This window comes from Tachypleus tridentatus, chromosome 7 (genome assembly GCF_004210375.1).
Source record: "Tachypleus tridentatus isolate NWPU-2018 chromosome 7, ASM421037v1, whole genome shotgun sequence".
In the NCBI taxonomy this organism is placed as follows: Eukaryota; Metazoa; Arthropoda; class Merostomata; order Xiphosura; family Limulidae; genus Tachypleus; species Tachypleus tridentatus.
The window spans coordinates 189946650-189968361 of NC_134831.1; the positions used below are offsets into that span (position 1 = coordinate 189946650).

Below are 21712 nucleotides of genomic sequence, written 5' to 3' on the forward strand. Positions count from 1 at the left end.
GAAAATTAGCGACTCAAATATTTTTGTCTGTTTTTTGTTGAATTTCTCCAAACTAAATGAGGAGGCTCTCTGCACTAGCTATATCCAGTTTTGAAATCACAGTATTAAGACCAAGTAGTTGGAACATCACCCTCATCCAACTCCAGGGTTTCTTTCGTAAAAGTGAATAGTGAGATTTGGTTGTTGATTTTATAATCCAGTAACGTTTGTAAAGTGTGGAGGGCGGTTTTTATTTCGTTATTATTATTTTATTAATGGGATCTGAACCACGAAATCTCGGATTCACACTCTAAATAGCTAACCATTGAATAAAAGATTCACAACATAAATAAAACGGATGTAATGAGCAGGACACCTTGAACGAGTATCTATCTACACCATGAATAGGTGACGTTGTCTGTACTCATCTCCGTGCAATAACTTATTGTTTAATACGTAAACCTAACAACAAGTATTTGTACAATAATGTGATATTTCATTGTATAGTATTATTGGCTGAAAAGTACGTATTTACACAAACTATACATAAACGTATATATATATATATATATATATATACTTTCTTCAAAATATAAAATCTTACAGAGTTGATAATAACTCATTGTTTCAAAAACGTGGACCACACAATTTTTTTTTCAATTTATTTCAAATTATGAAACTATACCAATTTAATCACATTTTATGTTTTAACCTTTCGTAAACATGTGAATTCAAACATTAAAATATTTAAAACCGAGAACAAAATTACTCCCACAGTAAGACTTTTAAAAAATATTGATCCGACTTGAGATACGAAAATACATTTTTCAACAAACATTAGATTCAAAAGTAAAAGAGCGTGGTGTCCTGAAAACCTTTTATTGTAAAGTTAAGAATTCACGAAGATATTCATTATTCTTTCATTTCATAAGAATAACGTTCCACTTATGCTAAATTTGAAACTATATATAGTTCTACTGTTTTCATTCTAAAGGCCACAACTGCGCACTATTGCTCGGCACCGTAATTTTCATTGTAAAAGTTTATGCTAACGATTGCGTGGTCAAGACCAAGTTTGTTGGCATACTTTCCACGGGCCATCCACTATTCAGGGTCGTCAAATTCCAAGACGACGTTTACGTAGATCAAGGGCATAAAAGTCCAGTGATATGCACTGGGAGAATTGTTGGTCTACAGATGAACAGGATTGCTTTATTCCAGTGTTTTGGCCATCTTTCTCATGAAAACAATCATTTTTAGGCGTTTTCCTGCAACTACAAATAATTTTTCATTTTGTTATAGGTACTACCTGGTACGCTCAGCTTAATCCAAATTAATTTAAATGTCGGAGAATTCTATTTCGTAATCATTTCTTTTACCTTATGAATGAAGACTTGACTCCAATATAACCCTTTTTTGCCCTAAATGCTCTGCTGGAATCTTTTTTCGTTCTCAGGAAAATATCTTGACTTTTGTTCCTACGCCAGTTTAAAATCTTTCTGTATCAATATTCTTCTATTTTTCCTTGAAAGAGCTGTGATAAATTTCTCCAGTCATAATATATATGTTAGCACCGCACTGTGGAATAGTCGAGAATTAGCTCTAAATCAAATATATATAAGTGTTTGTTTATTTGTTGGATTTCGCGCAAAACTTTTCGAGAACTATCCGCGTTAAACTTACCTAATTTTGAAACAATAGACTAAACGAAAGATAGTTCGCCACCAACACCAACTAACAACTGTTGGGCAACCCTGAAATTGGAAGCCGAGCGCCATTACCAAGCTTATATGTGTTTAACATGTAACCCGTAGCATTACAATTCTCACCACACCACTGCATTACCACCCATAAATTGTTGTTACTTGAATTTTGGAGCTGGAGAACCGCATTCGAATCCTTGCGATACCAAAAATTATGATCCATATATACTAAAAGCTATAGGTGCATTAGAAGACTTACAGTCAATCCCTCATCATGGATAGAATGAGGTAGGGTGCTTTTCACTGCTTGCCATTTTAGTCAATAGTTCAAAACTGGGGACAAGACAATGCATTAGTATCTTTGCCATTTAATACAAAATGCAAAAACACTCAGCAAAAACTAAATTCACATGAAAAAAAGCCCTATAAAGTCCACCATGCAGCTTTGTGCTTTGGAGCAAACAGATAAAACTACTGATGACATGTAAATTCTAGAAATTTACCCCCAAATCGTAATGCTACTTTTTTTTTTACACTGACTTTATTAACGTGATGGGGAGAACTAACGAAATGTTAAATGTGGAATATCATCCAAAATTATGATGTTATTTATAAACTTGTAAAATACAAATTATGATAATTTTCTAAACAGACTGCAGCTAAATAATATTTAAAAAAATTAATGATCGCATGATATTGATAAATGATAAATGATTAAATATCTGCTAATAAAATTATATTAGAGACGAGTGACTATGAAAGTTATGTTTATAGACATCTGCTTAGGCTCTCAAAATTATCCAAGCATCTTCTTTTAAACTGTCATTGAACTGACATTATAATCACTTACAGGTTTATATGTTTAATCATTACACTATACGATTAGGAAAACGAGAAATTGCAGAGACGGTGGTTTTTGTGTTCGAAATGGCTACTTTACAAGGAGCTGTCATATGAATTAAAACAACACGCTAAGAATGAGTTATTCTCGGAAGAAAACTCAACAAGAATATATTTTCTTAGTCGCAGGTGTTTTGAAATGAGCATCGTATCTTCTGGCTTCTGGCCAGCCAATGTTATGCAGCTGGCCACGGTGGTTTGCATCTGCCCACGAAATGTAAAAAAGACTGGATTTGCTAGCCTGAATAAATACGGCCGCTGGTTATGAACAAACAAGATATTCTGGTAAACATCCAAACCAACAACAGGGTCAGTTTTCAAACAGATGTGCCATGTTGTTTGGGTCCAACAATATAGTTGGGGGATCGGTCACTAAATCTCTAACCACGGGAAGAGGGGAAAGGGGGATCAGTGTCTCACCCACGCGACCACTGTTCACGAGGGCACGTGGCCACATACATAACAAACCAAGTCGATGGTTGATCATTGCAGTATCGACTTTTCTCAAGAACAAAAGGCAGTACAACTGTAACAGACAGGGAAGTTTCTGTCCATTTCTGACATCTGGCCAGGGTAAGTCCCACGTGACTACATAAGTGGGGGTGGGAAGCCGTTGTCCTGTGAGAGGAACAAATACACCAACAGTCAATCAAACTGCGTTTTTACTATACTAACAAACTTCCTCGATACTTTGTATTATTGTATTATTTCAGACCTGTAAACGAATAGGTGTGTGTGTTTTGTAGAGCTGGTACACTACACTGTTCTAATTCATTAGAACTTTTGTACATCTACGTCTAGTTTCGTTAAATATAAAATTTTTGCCAATTGGGAAAACTTATCTGTTAACTAGGATGGATGTATATTAAAATACACTACAGAAGAAACTGTGATCTTTAATTATTACAAAAAAGTCTCGTTTTATTTTTATTCAAGCAATTTTTCAAATCCATTTAAACATATTTTTCACACCCTGTAAAATTGCGATCTGAAGTTTTAAAAAGAAGAAAAGTGATATTGAAAGAACACTTAAAACGTTACTTTTAAAACCTATATTTTTGCTCTGTTTGCATTACATTTTGTATTACTTACATATAGTCCTCAACAGCGTGAAGCAAACAAAAATTTGTAGTCAAACTGAAATTAACCGAAATTCTACAATATCATTACTTGAAATTTTAAATATTATATTCTTGAAATCTTCTGTAACGTCAGATGTTCCACAACAAACCAGAACTTTGACGTAATCCTACCAGCATCATAGCTATGATAGACTATAGCCGTGACGTAAACCTACCACATAGAGTAGTTACGATAGGCTCGAGCTATGACGCAAACCTACCATAAAGAATATTTACGATAAACTAGAGCTATGACGTAAACCTACCACAAAGAATATTTACGACAGAATAGAGCTATGACGTAAACCTACCACATAGAGTATTTACGACAGAATTGAGCTATGACGTAAACCTACCACATAGAGTAGTTACGATAGGCTCGAGCTATGACGCAAACCTACCATAAAGAATATTTACGATAAACTAGAGCTATGACGTAAACCTACCACAAAGAATATTTACGACAGAATAGAGCTATGACGTAAACCTACCACAAAGAATATTTACGACAGAATTGAGCTATGACGTAAACCTACCACATAGAGTATTTACGATAGGCTAAAGCTATGATCTAAACCTACCACAACAAATCTAAATTTGTAACATCCTATTAGATAACCTTGTTAAAGAACTTAATAGACCTTTGCACGGAAGAAAGATAAACCAACTTATATAGCTTAACAGTAATCAATGTTTAGAATTAAAAATTACGATAAAAAAAACCACAATTAGCGCTCATTTTACACTCATTATAAGTCTTTAAAATTAGAATCCAGAAGAGCCATATTCCATGTCCTTTATAGATATATATTATTCTGTAAAATGGCCGCTGAATAAAACTATACATTTTATACCTATTAGAATGTTTTCAAGGTTTCCGAATTAGAAAAACAATTTATCAAAGAAGGAAAAATAAATCTAAGTATTTATTTCTCCCAAAGAAGGCCGAAGGCCGCCCGACTGAGCCACTTGTTTTAACCATTCGCACCACTATATAATAGTACGTTGTCTGTCACTCAGTCAGTAGACATAAAAATAGCGTCACATAGGGATGCTTAATCTTGTAATATCTATTACCATAATGTCAGTAAAACATGTGGATGTCATAAATCACGAGAAGAATAGGTAGGCTCTGTAGGACGGCATGTGAACTTCAAATGCAAGAAATAAGCATATTTGTTACTCTTAATTTTTGTTTTTATTTACTCTCGAAACTAAAAACTAAAAACTCGAAACTTCTCAGGGGCTCTGCAGAAGTACATCTAGTCGCGTAGATATAACTACGTTCGTTTTTAGATATACAGAGAACATATAAAGAAATGGTCTGGCGGTTACAGTGCTCGACTTGTAATCTGAGGGTCGCGGGTTCGAATCCCCATCGCACCAAACATGCTTGCCCTTTCAGCCATAAGGGCTTAATAATGTAACGGTCAATCCAACTATTCGTTGGTAAAAGAGTAGCCCACAAGGGTGGTGATAACTGGTTGTCTTCCCGCTAGTCTTACACTGCTAAATTAGAGATGGTTAGCGCAAATAGTCCTCGTGTAGCTTTCGCGACATTGAAAAACAACCAAACATATAAAGAAAATACTGCAATGCATTTGGTAAAATAATTTTAAAAATATATTAGAACAGATAGCTTAAAATTTAAGAGATTTCTGTCTTTGACGTAATATATACCCTCAATACACTTGTAACTGTAATGTATGCTTTGTTAGCTCTAAAAATCGATAACAATATTATATATATATATATATGTTTGCGATGTGGTCTAATTTGCATGTATCGAAATGTGTTTCGATGTGATTAATATTTAATGTGTTAATGATTTTTCCGCAAACGTAATACAGTCAAAAGTACATGTTACTTTTCGGCCATTTTTCATCGAAGTAATTCTTTACGTTAATTAAATAGTGGATTTTTATTCCAAGGCCTCTTTTACAGTACATGTTAAACAAGCAATGTTGTAACGAAAGTCGAAGGTAAATGTCACCCATTTTACGAATCAAATATTTTTAAATGCACGCTTAAAAATTATATTAGCTTTTACATGGATTGATATATATATATATATATATTGTAACAATAAAATGTACCTCGCTCAAGTTACTAAATATTCAAGCCATATGGACAGCAAGTATACTAATTAGATATTTCTATTAGCCTTGGTATATTCAATTAACTATATTAACTACCGAGTCAATGTTAAGTTCTGATTATGTAGCTTGCTTTGATCAGACGTTAATGACAACTTACTGTGTTTAGGTGCTTGAAAATTACGAACACTAAATCATTTTAAGTTAATATTTATGCCAATTTCCACCAAACAATGTGCAAAATATTTCGAGATTTTTATTTTAAAACATAAAAGACATTCATTATGTATTTTACTATAAGGTGTGTTTTGACAGTAATAAAACAAAAATACTAAGAAACTGTGCTAAATCATAAATTTACTGTTTACATGTTTGTGAAAAACACATGCGTACAAAGTTACTGCGCTAGCCATCCCTAATATCGAGCTGATAGACTGGATGGAAGGCAGCTAATGAACAGCGCCCATTGCCAACTCATGAACTACTCTTGTCCAACCGAATAGTGGCATTTAACCGTTACTCTTATAACACACCTAACACTCCAAAGTACAAAGCGCTAATGTGTTGTAAACAAAGGCGAATCATGAACTGGCTGGTTCACAATGTAACATCTTAATTATCTCCGTACAACCGAGCCCTTATATTTAGTCAACTTCACACCAAATATATATACGTATATATGTGGGTGTAAAAACATCTTATTTCATAAGATTATGCTACAACAAAAATTAATTTTAATAATATCTCAAATTCCTATACTTAAGAACAATGCAGTTCAAGGTTTTGAAAATATAAAATGACCAGTTGTAATTTCTTTCAAAATAGTGAGTGAAGAAATCAAAGCAGTTAAACAAACATTACCGTAGTGGTTTACTAACTACGAAGTCAGCTAACAGTTGTCTGAAACACACTCGATTTTCTGAATGGGAATAAACATACTATTGAGTTACTAAGTTTAACTGATGTTATATGCGTGAAGAAGCAAAACTGTACGTAAAAGAATAGAGAAATTACATAGAGTATAAAACGTAACAAGTAGGTACATTTCTAAATAAATCTTCTCTTACGCATAAACTACATACGCATGAGACTTGAAAATTGTCACGTTTCACTTTACTTAGTTTAATATTGTTTGAAACTTAGCTTCAAGAATGTCGATACATATTAGGTGGTCAACAGCAGAACTTATGTGCAATCAAATAAAATACTGTTCTACGAAAAAATCACGATGCGTAGTTTTGATCTATTTATAATTCATGGTTGGTGTTTTACAAATAAAAACTTTATAAGTAATTTTATTTACTGCATTAAGTCAAATTAGAATTATTTATGTTGAATAACCTATACACTTCATTTTCTAAGTTGTATTAAGAGTAACTTTCCGCTAACATAAACCAGATAAAGTTCGTCATTCAAGTACACTACCCATTAATAATTATTTTCGTTACGTTTAATATAATTGTTCCAAGAGTAGTGAAATAAATATATTAAATATGTTAATTATTAAACTAAACACACCAGTTTACAATTATGTACTTGTAATAAGTTAGTTTACAGTTAGTTTGTGTAACAGCACAAATATTTGCTTTAGACTGGGTACGTTTGAGAAGAAACGTTTATTTTACAAAATACAATTCTCAAAAGTAACTTAATTTTCCATATTCTATTCCAGACAGACAGTTAAATATGTACTTCAATAAAACTGCTAAGGCTTAGTTTCTAAGGCACACATAATGGGCACAGTTGTATTTAAGATCCAAAGTTAATTGGTCGTAAGTAAAATATATTAAAACCAACAATTTGAATACAATCACTTATCGTATTTGTTACACTGCTACTTTCTGTGTCGTATATCTACGAGATTATGAAAAGTTTACTTTTAACAGTACTAAAGAAACTCCCATTTTCACTACTAAAGTGCGGACTCCATATTAAATGAAACAAACGTAACTTTGTACAAGAAAATAAGTTCTGTAGGCGGTGAAGAAAAAAAGCCATTGTTACAGCCATAGAAACGAAAGACTCAAAGGGCTTGGTTTCTGTTTGTAGAACCCTATTACCCCCTCCCACCAGCGGAGTTTCGGCGCCAAAGTTGACACATCAACGAGTAGCGGTTACTGGTTGGATGTGAAAGAGTAGGTTTTTATAGTCCAGCCCATTTTTCTCTTTGAGCCCTAGAAACACAACTGCAAATCAAAGCAAATCTCAAACCGAGTAGCAGCAACTGTAACTCAAACCACAGTTTAACTCTTGACAATAAAACTGATACAAATCACACACCTTCGATCTAGACAACACAAATCACTCGTATCAAACCACAATGATTGTGATAATAAAAAAGAAACTATACAACTCAAACCATAATGAATCATAGAAAATAAAAACTATGCAACTTAAACTATACTGAACCAGTTTGAACCAGTTATGTTTTAAATCAAACCACACCAAGACCTGAAACACAAATAACACAAAACACAAATCACGCAACACCGAATCCCGGCAACACAAGAGATATCAAACTTCTCTGAGTTCTAACAATATAACAAGTGTAAATTACACCACATTAAATTGTGACAAAACCATTGATGTAAGTGACACCACACTGAGTTTTGGCACAACAACTGATGTAAATGACAGTACACTGTCCCGACAACACTCCTTTCAATTCGATTTTTTTTTTTTTTTCATAAGTAACGAATTTAAAGCGACATACATTTTCTCAAACAAATTTTTGAACTTATAGATGAGAGGGAATACAGCTAGCTAATCAACAGAATTCCAGATCAACTCGTGCTACTCTTGTCTGGAGGCATAATAGGATTTCACTTTCACTCATACAACAAACCAACGACCTCAGTGTGCGTATTGCGATTTTCTGGCAACGGACCACGAATCACATATTCTCGTATTAACAGCTTGGGTACTCTGACAAAAATGCAACCCATGACCTACAAAATAAAAAGTCAAACTCTCTGGAATTGTGCTACATCATCTGAATTAAATAAATATGATTTATATATTTCAATATTTTATTTAGTAACTAAAATCACCACATGATTGGTCCCACTTCAACTTGATGTTACATTCAAAACACTTTATCTTAATGTATTAGAATACTATTAAAACAAAACACTATTTGACACTAGAATGTAGCAAAATAACTATACGTAATTTACTTCAACGGCTTAAATTAGACGAGCACATTCACCTTAAAGACCCAGAATTTTCTTGAAATTAAATCATTTATAAAATACAATGCATCAATTTAATAAAAAATGTATTTACCTCAATTGATAAAATTATATTTACATAATCCAAACCTTTTAATCCCAATAAAATTACTCGCCCTTAAATAGACCAGAACTCTTTACGTCTGGTAAAGTAGCCACTGTTAACAAGGCTACACAGCTGAAGTCCAGAAGAATGCCCATCCTTACATGGACAAAATCTACTAGAATGCAGTTACTGTTAAATATGTGCGCCCCCTAGTCGTACAGTGATATGTCTGCGGAATTACAATGCCAGAAACCGAGTTTCAAAAACCGTGGTGGATAGAGCACAGATAGCTTAACTACAAACAAACAAACTTAAATATATGAAAGCACAGATCAAGTATAATATTTTCAAATCCAACATCTTTTTCAAACCCATAAGAAAAAAAATCGTTCATAAAATATTAACCAGATAAGTGGTATTTCTTTAGGGACTCGATATTTACACCACTCGTTTACAATCAAAGTGCGAGAATTGACAATTCGTGAAATATTACGACAAAAATCCGCGATGACGATTAAACCCACTTGTAGAGAAAATTATATATTTAAAAACGGTTGGTATTGGTAGAGACCTTCTTCGGTCATCGTCAAAAACTAGCAACAAAATATGACACTCCAGTTAATACAAAATTTATTCAAAAAACAGGCATAAAACTAAGGTCCATACCATGTAAAAACTACACTGACAAACACAACACCAATATTATTTATAAAGTACAGTATGATAACTGCCACTACTCCTATATTGGAGAAACAAATGGAAAAATAGAAACCAAATCCAAAGAACACATTCACACGTTTTCGAACACTGCAAATCAAATAAACACAACATAACCATAGAAAACACCCAAATACTAAATAAACATAAACAAACGCAAAATTAAAGAAGCCTTACTTATGCATCAACTCAAGCCCAAAATAAACCAATACAAAGGAACACCTTTATACCTATATTAATAAATATATCCAACATTTAAGCACGCCCTCTACACTCCTACACTCAATTACACAACCGCCTTCAAACATGTGGTCAGCTATCGGTCAGTTACCTTTTCTTTCTTTGTGAACCTGACGATGACCGAAGAAGGTAAAAACGTTGTTCGTTCCTCAATCAGTGCTTTCTCTATCCATACCAGCCGTTTTTAAATACAAAATTACGACAAAAATACGTTCCGCACTTTAGATAGTACGAATGCTGTAAGACTAACAGTCAACTCCCAACATGGCCCGACGTGTTAAGGCGTGCGACTCGTAATCTGAGGGTCGCGGGTTCGCATCCCCGTCGCGCCAAACATGCTCGCCCTTTCAGCCGTGGGTGCGTTATAATGTGACGGTCAATCCCAATATTCGTTGGTAAAAGAGTAGCTCAAGAGTTGGCGGTGGGTGGTGATGACTAGCTGCCTTCCCTCTAGTCTTACACTGCTAAATTAGGGACGGTTAGCACAGATAGCCCTCGAGTAGCTTTGTGCGAAACTCAAAAACAAACTCCCAACATTTGGCCAGTTAAAATTTGGCGGTGGGTGTTGTTGATTAGCTGCCCTCATTAAAGTCTATCAGTTCAAGAGTCGGAACAACTACAAGCAGATAACCCTTTGTGTAACTTTGTATAAAACATCTCAAATAAACTTATGATGTTTTAAACCTAAGTTGATGAAACATCCTTTCATATATAATACGAAGTTTAATCATCTTAAGAGTGACAGAAACTTCAATAGTTCTGATTACACCAAAACTAAGATTGTATCTATCATAACAAGAGCTAATAAGTTCTACCACTGATTGAAACGCCACGTCGTCAAGACAAAGTGTAGTAGAAATGCTTTGATTTATTTTCTTACTGGAAAGTTGTTGGACCAGCAAGTAAATGATACGATCAAAATTTCTGACATTTTTATTATTTGTAATATTTAGAAAATATGTTAATGGTATCTGTATTTGCATTATCACCATGAATAATTAAACTGTTAGATCAGGAATATTGGTCCCTTATTTTTGACTACTGATATAGAGAAAACAGTACCAGCAACGTACGTCTTCACGAGAATATTATGCAGATCCCAAAAACTGAAAAACATAACGTCTTGGGACAACATGTGACCTATTGGTACATCTTGGATATAACATACTCTAAACAAAATTAACTTTAAAAAAACACTTTAAAACCAGCCCTTATCATTCAAATATTTATGAAGCTTTTTGTTTAACTCACGTAAATTTACTGCCTCTACAACAACTGAAAGCAAACCATTTCAAAGGCCATCCACCCTGCTAGAAAAATAAAACTCTTACCTGAAGATGACTTCTATCCTGCCAAAATGTATAATTGTGTCCCCTAGTCCTAATATTCTCACTGTTAACTATGAAAAAGATGATGTGTCAACACTATAAATTCCCTTGACAATCTCAAACACCTCAATCAGATTCTCTATCACCTTTCTTTTTTCAAGAGAAAACAATTTGAGAGATGTCATCCTCTCCTCATATGACAACTCCTCCATCCCAGTATCCCTTCTCTGAACCATTTCCAACAATTTAATGTAGTTTCTAAAATCGGTAGATCAAAACTTTACACAATATCCCAAATGAGACCTAATCAGAAATCTGTGTACAATGAAACTATAACCTCTGTGGAGTTGTTTTCAATATTTTTTTGTAGATGCAACTTAAAATTCTCATCGCTCCACCTCTAACAACAGGACACAGCTTGGATGCTTTTAGAGACTGATCAACTACTACATAAAGATCCCTTTCTTTCATGACACTATTAAGGTTATTCTGATCCAAATTATAATTAGAATTAAAATTATGATAACCCACATGCACTGTCTATCATTATTATAACTAAAATTCATTTGCCATTTATTTGCCCAACTCACAATATGATTTACATCCTTTCGTAAATCAGTAACATCCTCTTCACAGCCAGAAACACCCTTGTCCTCCTCTATACAAGCAGTAATCTTTTCAATGAATGTCAAAAGATTTGTAACGCAAGATTTTCCCTTAATGAAACCATGTTAATCATACAATAAAATTTTAAACTTTGCTAAATAACTTTGCAAAGCATCTTTTAACAGACTTTTCATACTTTTCCCACAACTGATATAAGTCTAATGGGTCTATAATTACTGGAACAATTTTTACCACTTCCTGTGAAAAGAGTGAGGTTAGCTAACTTCCAATCTTCTGGTACATGCTTACTATTCAAGGACTGACAAGTAAGTGGCTCACATATCCAATCTTTAACCTCATTCAAAGTCCTTGGAAGAATATTAAGAATTTAAATTTTCCCATTTCTTTTTTTAACCAGCTCAGAATCAATGTAGTCATCTTGTTCGACCTCGTTTTCATTTATCAACTGTTCAAAATGTGAAATATTTCTTCAATATTTGTTCGTAAAAACCGAAGAAAAAGCAAAATATAACATCTCATTTACCTCGTAATCATCCCTTTATCATACTTCAAGGGTCCTAACCCAATTCTGACATTTTATTTACCCTTAAAGTATTAAAAAAAAACGTCAATGTTAAATTTTACATTTTCAACCAATCTTTTTCTTTTTGATGTCCTAATATCCTGTTTCATTAACGAAATATACTCTCACTTTTAAAACGTGCTCTCAACTGAAAGTGAAGGTTGTGTTCAGTGGCGTAGCTCCCCGAAATATGGACCTTTCAACACGCTAACCATTAGGTCACTCCATATTTTAATGAAAGAAATGCCTTAATATTAAATATTCATTAATACATTTAACATGTTTGATTATTCTAAAGCAAATAATCTAGTTTAAGTCAGATTAACTGTTACTTCGTAAAGGAAACATTTACTCTCATCGACCGTGCCTTCCAGTGGCACAGCGGCATGGCTACGGACTTATAACGCTAGAAACCGGATTTCGACAGCCATGATGGGCAGAGTGCAGATATCCCATTGTGGAGCTTTGTGCTTAACTTCAAATAATCATAAAATATCTATAAAAAGCACATTTTAAACAAAAATAAAATTAAGTTTAATGTAGATGTAAAATAGGGTTAATTAAAATTGCATAATTAAATAAAAGTATTAAATACGAAACAATAAACAATCAAGTACATTAATCTTAATTAAAATATAGCATTAACATGAAATTAATATTGTCTTTCAAGCAAGCATATTTGAATTAGATATATTTTCTTAAAGACTAGACAACGTCTGAAAAAAAAATCAATTGAAACTGAATAACTAAAGCTCTTTGGTACGAAATAACACTATAATAAATTTTATATTTAAAATTAATTCACCAAAAATAGGAAGACTAAAATAAATAATAGTGAACGTTTAATTTTAATGGGTTTCATAAGAATAGTAGAGTAAAGAAAAAAGTTTAAAAACAAATAATTAATAAAATAATTATCAACCTTTTTGAAAAATATTCAGACTATTTTAGAGAGAGTCTAGTTTCTTTGAAACTACAAATTATCAGATTAATTAAAAACCCTCAATTATGACACATAATTACTTGTCTTTCACACGCACGCATATATATAATTTCTGACAATGCTTAAAAAACGTACAAGTTTTATGAGTTTGGATATTTAAATACCCTGGTGCTTTTACTTCTCACCTTAATATTATTCCCAAATATAATACATACTCCTTAAACATGTATAGAGAAGAGGCTGAGTAATATGAAAAAGTAATCAAATATCTGAAACGGTTGAAATAACTTTTTTTTTATCTTTAGCAGAATGGGAGAAGTGTGCTAAGTTTCACTTTTGGTTTTAAACACTAAAACAAGTGTAAACAATTTATGGTTGAAAACAAATATGACCGCAAACTGTGACACTAAAACGTATTTCTAAAACTTTAATTAATGTATAAAAGCATTTGCTCAATTCGATGGACAATGGAAAAATTTTAACAAAATACTGTTAAGATGCCACACAGCTTTTGTCTGGTATATTTCACATTTTTTTTTAACTTATATGTTATTATTAACTTTGTTGATAAATTATAGATTGTATAGACGTAAAATCCTGCGATTGTTATCAAATGAGCAGAACCATTCGTTGATAAACTAATATGTTTTGTTTTCCTTAATGCAATACTTTAGTTGGAAAAAACCCAATACTTTGAAAAATAAATTAGTTAGTAATCCCACCCAATAAGTTAGTTTCGACTCTCTCGCTAGGCCTATAGTTGGTAGGCTTAATAACAGTAATGCTTTCTTAATTATTTTGTTAGGTCTTAAGGCAATATGTTTACTACAGTAGTGCTTTGGATTAATTCTTACTAACTTTAGTAGGCAAATATTTTAAAATAATTAAGATTCACACCTTATCTTTCGGAATCTCTTTTTAGACATTGGCCTTCTGTGAGATCCCTTACAGTCCTGTCCACAAGGGCCGGTTACTGTGATGGCCTCCAAACCTTTATCAGATACTTTGCACTCAAACTCTACTTCCTCCTCGTCACCTAAACTACGAAACCCTGGCATCTGGATCACAGACTGAAAAATAGAAGAAACTACATTACTTGCACATTGCTAACAGTATTTTAAGTTCTTGATTATTATTCAGTTTTTTTACAATAACGTATTTATATCGCATACCAATATATATTTATATCGTATATCAATAGATAATCGTTAATTTAGTTTCAAATAATCTTACATTTTCTTTCGCATTTCTTGAACATTTTTTTAAATTATTCTTCAAACAACTGTTTTTGATCTTTGTCGTTATTTTTAGTTTATCTTCAGTTATAAAATGGTACAACTATCTTCAAACGTTTCTTTCGTAACACATTCAAAATTAAAACATTTAACTTAATTTAAATAGCAACATAATTTTAACGAACGTAATTTTAAAAAAGCTGTAAACAAACTGGAAATGCAGAAAAAACAAAAAGCGATCAAAGATGAACTTTATTAATGTTAAATTCACAAGAAAGATGTCGCCATCACTTAGAAAAGTTGACAAACACCAGTCATGCACATTTTAGTTATTATTATGACCACAACACAACAACCCGGTTCACTGGTTTTCTGATCTATGACAAAACAGATGAGAGAGTTTTTTTTAGAAAATTTCATTAAACGGTTATCAGAAATTAGAAAGAAAAAGAATAACCTAAATAAATTTCTCTCCCCTTTAACTCTTTTTCTTTTTTATTCATATTTTTATTCACATAACGTTGAGCTAGCCAATCTCAGGCATGTCTTGTCATACGTACCCGTCAGATGCAATACAATCTCCAACAGGATGAAAATCTCGAATAGAAAAGTTCCTTTACAAAAAGCTATAACTTCAAACTTTGATTGGCTGCAATTTTCTTTTCAATCAACCTCTAGTGAAGGAGAAGAAAGACTAGCATACACTCTTATTTTCAGCGGTCGTTATTTTTCAATATCTTTTGACAGATCTATTGTATGTTCACTGAAGTGAGTGCTACGATTTCGACTACACTACTTGTACACAAGAAAAAAAGTAGTGTAATTAATTCTAATATTGTCTGACGTATGTGACGTATGGCCGACATCTATACAACACATAAAGTTCGCCCATTAAATAAATAAATTACTATTCCTACCTTATAAATGACAAAAATGAAAGCTTAATTGGTAAGTTAAATTTTTAATGAGTTTAGTCATTTCAAATTAAGAAGAAAAATAATGTTATGTTTTTTACGTAAAATGAAAAAATCATAAAATATTGGACACACCATAAGCTCTGGGGTAGAATATTTAAGGAACATTAAATTTTATATATGGATATTTCTTTGCGCCTGGACGACAGAAAAATGGCAAAATAATAGTGAAAGATATATTTTTATTTCTGAAATGGATTTGAAACTGTATTAAACTTTGATTAAATGTAAAAATCAGAAAGAAGTAGAAGAAGAAAAAGGCGTTGTGTTATTTATGTGCATAGAAAAAAAGACAGCAGAGAAACATGAACAACGGTAGTATGACTAGTATCAGCCTAGGGAGGATGTTCATTACCAGATAACCTGGAAAGTTCACACACTTCTCGTCTGAAACTTCATACTTATTAAAAAAGACAGCAGAGAAACATGAACAACGGTAGTATGACTAGTATCAGCCTAGGGAGGATGTTCATTACCAGATAACCTGGAAAGTTCACACACTTCTCGTCTGAAACTTCATACTTATTAAAAAAGACAGCAGAGAAACATGAACAACGGTAGTATGACTAGTATCAGCCTAGGGAGGATGTTCATTACCAGATAACCTGGAAAGTTCACACACTTCTCGTCTGAAACTTCATACTTATTAAAAAAGACAGCAGAGAAACATGAACAACGGTAGTATGACTAGTATCAGCCTAGGGAGGATGTTCATTACCAGATAACCTGGAAAGTTCACACACTTCTCGTCTGAAACTTCATACTTATTAATCTTATTGTGAGAAAAAAATAAATAAAAACGAATCATTTCTTTTAATAGAGTCAATAAATATTTATCCTATTAACGTATTTAAAATAAAGGTATCCTTCCTGTCACAACAACAACAAAGGTCTCAAAAAACACTGCATTAACTGTTTACGATTTATATAGACATACACGCTTATTGGCTTACAAGTTTCTATGTTTCATTTAAACTAATGCCTACGACTATGCTATATCTGTATTTATGATATCTGTATAGAAACAGGCCTGTTGAATTACACGTATGTATATGTGCATCGACTATTCCGATATCTTCTATAGCACTATATATGTATTTATGATAGACATATAAATAAATGGTTCTTAGTTCTCTGTATCTTTTATCTTTATGGTAGCGCACGAGTATTTATAAGTTGTATATACATACGTGCTTATTAGTTTGTGCGTCCGTGCCTTTTATCTTTATGTTTTCAACGGCACTGTATGAGTATTTATGGGTAGTATATAAATCATCCTTTGTGTTTCAGTCGTATTTGTGTGCATCATTTAAAACTTTACTTTCTATAGTATCATATGAGTATTTATAACATATATTCACATTCAAGCTTGTTGGTGTACACGTATGCGTGAGGGTGACTTTTATATTTCTTACTTTACACGGAACTATATGAGAACTTATAATTTATTTATAAATACATGCTTATTAATTTACATAAATTTATATTTTATCTTTGTTGTTAGTATTCTACTATATGAGTATTTAAGATACGTATATAAATTGTTATAAAATTGTACTTGTTGGTTCACAGGCGTATGTGGGAGCTTCTTTTATCTCTATGCTTTATACGGTACAATCCAAGAATGTATGACATGTATACACATATACACTTGTTGGTTTACACTTACCATGGGTGTGTGTTTTACCATTATGCTGTATACAGTACTATACGAGATAACTTATCTCGTATGTATACATGTATACATACTTACTTGTCCGTTCACACATATTACAGATGTGTAGTTAATTTCTATATCTTCTACCGCTCTATAAGAATGTATGTATTATTTGTAAATAAATATATATATATATATACACGTGCTTCTTCGTTTACAAGTGTTTGTGATAGCGTGCCTTTTATATTTATGTTTTCTACGGTACTATATGAGCATTTATGAGTTGTTTGTTACCTCACACTTATTATTGGTGTTACTTAACATTCAGATTTTCTACCCTGCTATAAAACTCTTTACTATTTGTATGTCGTACACACCTATTGGTCCACAAGTATTTCTGTGAACTAGCCTTTTATCTTTATCTATTTGTATTTATGATTTCTACTGCACTAAATGAGTATTTACGAGTTCTTAGTTCAAATGTATTATGTGTGGGAATGGGTTTTTATCTCTATGCTTCGACAGTAAAGTGTGATTATTAATAATTCTTAGATGCTTGTATTGTACATGAAAGTGTGTCTTTTATCTTTATATTTTCCACGATATTATATAAAATCAGCTCTACACCCTTGTGCAAATTAATTGAAACAAGACGGAAAATTACGATTTTTTCAATTTTTTTTGCGTTTTATTTCTGAGAGTCCAAAAATTACTCACAAATTAATACACGATATGACCGTCTTTATTTTTCAGAAGATCATTAATCAGTTTTGGCATCGAGCCCACGAGTTGACTGCAATCTTTAATAATTTTTGGATCGCGGTACCATACCTCAATTATGGCCTCAATTAGTTTATCTTTCGTAGTACAGTCTTTTCCCCCGAAGTCTTTCTCTACAAATCGCCCAAAGATTTTCAATAGGATTTAAGTCCGGGGAGTTTCCAGGCCAGTCCAGCACCTTTATTCGCGTTGTAGTCATAAAATTCTTCACAAGTTTCGATGTGTGGCACGGAGCCAGATCTTGCTGAAAAATGCCAGATCCATATGGAAATCTCTTTTTTAATTCTGGAACGACTCTTCTCTGCAAAACTTCGATGTACTGTGATCCTCACATCATACCTTCTACGATATGTAAGCCTCCGACGCCATAGTAGCTGAAAAAGCCCCAAAACATCTTCTTAAAGGGATGTTTTACGAACTGATTGATGTGAGATTCTCGAAGTTTCTCACCTGGAGATCTGTAAACATGCAGACTTCTTTGACCCTGTACAAAGAAATGAGTCTCGTAACTGAATAATACCTTTCTCCATTGTTCTTGCGTCCAGTTCTTGTATTTCAGACCCCATTGATACCGTTTTTTTCTTCATTGAGTTGGTAAGAAGTTGTTTTTTGAATGGTCTCCTTGCCCTTCTAACGCAATTTCGAATGACGTAATATTCCTCAAAATTTCGTCATATATTCCAAAAATAGATCGACCGTACTGCAAAACACAGCTAATGACGCCGTCTCTGTGAAAAATGACTATTAAAGGAAATCAGCGGGTCCAGAGAGCCTACACCGGCCGCCATGCTGAAAATATTGTAAAATGACCATTTGTTTCAATTAATTTGCACAAGGGTGTGTATAAATACATGCTTAATGATGTGCGGGTGTGTTCTTTATCTTGATACGTTCTTCTGTACTATATGGATATTTATATGCATGTTTACACGTATGTGTAAGTGTCGTTTATGTTTATGCTTTCTAAGTTACTATTTATAACTTGTACATGCGTATATATGTTTGTTCGTTTACAGACATTTTTGGTGTATCTTTTACCTTTATCCTTTTTACTGGTTTATGCGAGTATTTGTTATGATTGTTGGTTTACACTGTAGGTGCAGTTTATATTTATGCTTTGCACGGTACTGTGCTTATTTATGTGTTGTATGAACATACATACTTGTTGATTTACACATAGTTATACGTGTGTATTTTATCTGCACGCATTCCACAGTACTATATGATATTTATTATTTGTATTGGCAAACAAAGTTTTTGTCTCTTACGTTTTTACTTTCCAAGTTATTATACGCGTATTTATGATGTATGTGTACCTTGTTCTTATTTTACAAGAAAGTGTGTAAGTTCTTTTCTTATACTGATTCTTTTTTACGGTATTATATCAGTATTTATGAACAGTATATATATCATGGTTGTTGGTTTACACATATGTGGGCATCACGGTACTATATTTGCATTCATTACTTACCTACCATAATAAAAGAGCGTGTCTGTGTGTGCGTGCGACCGTCATTACATCAAGAGGAAAAAACATAAAAACCTGACATTTTTCATAATACTAAATGGACCTTGAGGATATGCACCTGGGTGTTATTACCTAATCACGTGCGCGCGCGCGTCTGTATCTTTTTTGTGAATTAGCCCAACGAAAAAACACACAGAAAAGAATATGTGACCGTCATAGCTCCAAGATAAAAGAACCTAGAAACCTGAAGTTTTGCACCCATACTAAATGGAACCTTAGGGTGTGCATCTGGAATTTATTACTTATCTTATCCACGTGCGTGCGTGCAAGTACATCGTTCTAATGAGGAAAGCTAGCGAAAAATCATATAAAAAAGTAGTTCCTTATATAACAACTTATATAACAGAAAAGCCAGTGCGTTTTCATAACAATGCGTTTCAACAATGATTTCCTGTGAAGTTGCTTAACAACAAAAGTTTTTATGTTATACTTTGATGTTAAAATGGGTTCAGAATACACACACTGTCAACCTAATAACCTGAACGACGCTTTCGATAGTATATACATAAATGTTTGTTGGTATAGGTGCATGTATATGTGTGTGTTTCACACGTCCTGGTACCTTCTACGATACTATATCAGTATTTATAATATGTATATAAAACAATACTTCTTGGTTTACACGTTTGTATGAGTAACTTTTATGTTTATGCGCTCTATGATATTACATGACTATTTATAACTTGTATATAGATACATATCTCTCCTTTCACACGTATTTTAGGCATCTCTTTTGCCTTTGTGTTTCTTTTGTACTGTACTGCACGAGTGTTTATTTTTTGTATATAAATGTATTTTTATTGATATACACGTAGCTAGTGTTGTGTCTTTTATTTGTATGCATTCTACGATACTATATGAGTATTTACGATCTGTATATACAAAAAAGCTTGTTGACGTACACAGATATGTATATGTGTCTGTTTTCTTCTTCTTTATACATACATGCTTTATGGTTTATACGTCCGTGGGTGCGTTAATCTTTGCGCTTTCTACGGTACTATACGAGTATTTCTAACTAACTTATATATACATACATACTTGTGCACACGTTTTCATGAGTTATCTATCAAGCAGGGGGTAACACTACATGTGTAGCGATGGCTTGGATTATTCATAGAAATAGTATTATAAATATCTTCTCAGATCTTTACATTACTGTACAGTGTTTCCTTTTATAACCATCTATTTAATAAGTGAATCACAAGTTCTGGAAACGTCTGTAAATATATTAATATTTCTTGTTATTCAAAAACGAAACCAATTTTCACTATTGACACAGTTTCAAACGGAGTATCCGCTTTTATAAGTATTATTAATAACTTATGATAATTTAGAAAATTCATAATTCTAGTGTAAAAAATATTGTCATTATCAAGTCAGCTCTCTTCTCACAGATATTTGGTGTTCCTTTTAAAAAGCTTAAGTGCAGGGTGAATCAGGAATTACCAGCCAATAATAAACAAACAATAAATATTACACTGGAACATCATTGTAAACAGCAAACAAATAACGAACAAACTCTTCAAAGAAGAAAGTAAATACATAAGTAACGGATAACTAAAATCAACCCTTTAAAATAATATAGTAGAGGTGATATTGTATCTTCTACGTAATAGCACAGAGAAAACCTAACATATAGCAATGCATATAACTATTCACTCACAATTGAATTCAATCTATCATATTTCTATTTGTTAATATTCCATTATACAGTGTGCCTGTTCTATGTAAAGATGATGCAAACGCCATTCCTACTATCTCTTTACCAATGTTTGTGAAGGGCTGATATTAGCCATTGCTACTATCTCTTTTCGATTGTTTTTGAAGGGCTGATATTAGCCATCCCTACATTTACTTCATTTTTTGCTTTTCGTATGTCTTTTATCTTAATTCTTTTATGGAATTATATATGTATTTATGTGAGGGATATGCTTACACGTTTATTACTTGAAAAACATCTGTGTGTGTCCTGTATCTACGAAGATACATCAGCATATATGATCTGTATATTCATATATTATTGTGGGTTTACACATATATACT

General features: G+C 32.8%; 1 protein-coding gene across 3 annotated transcripts in view; it reads right to left on the reverse strand.

The window, feature by feature from the left end:
- LOC143257535 (protein lin-28 homolog) overlaps positions 1-21712 on the reverse strand; it is a 177105-nt gene that overhangs the window by 6099 nt on the left and 149294 nt on the right. For all 3 annotated transcript variants that reach the window (XM_076516329.1, XM_076516330.1, XM_076516331.1), the window contains exon 3: positions 14390-14562. In XM_076516329.1, coding sequence (XP_076372444.1) covers positions 14390-14562 — 173 coding nt within the window. The remainder of the gene's footprint in view (positions 1-14389; positions 14563-21712) is intronic.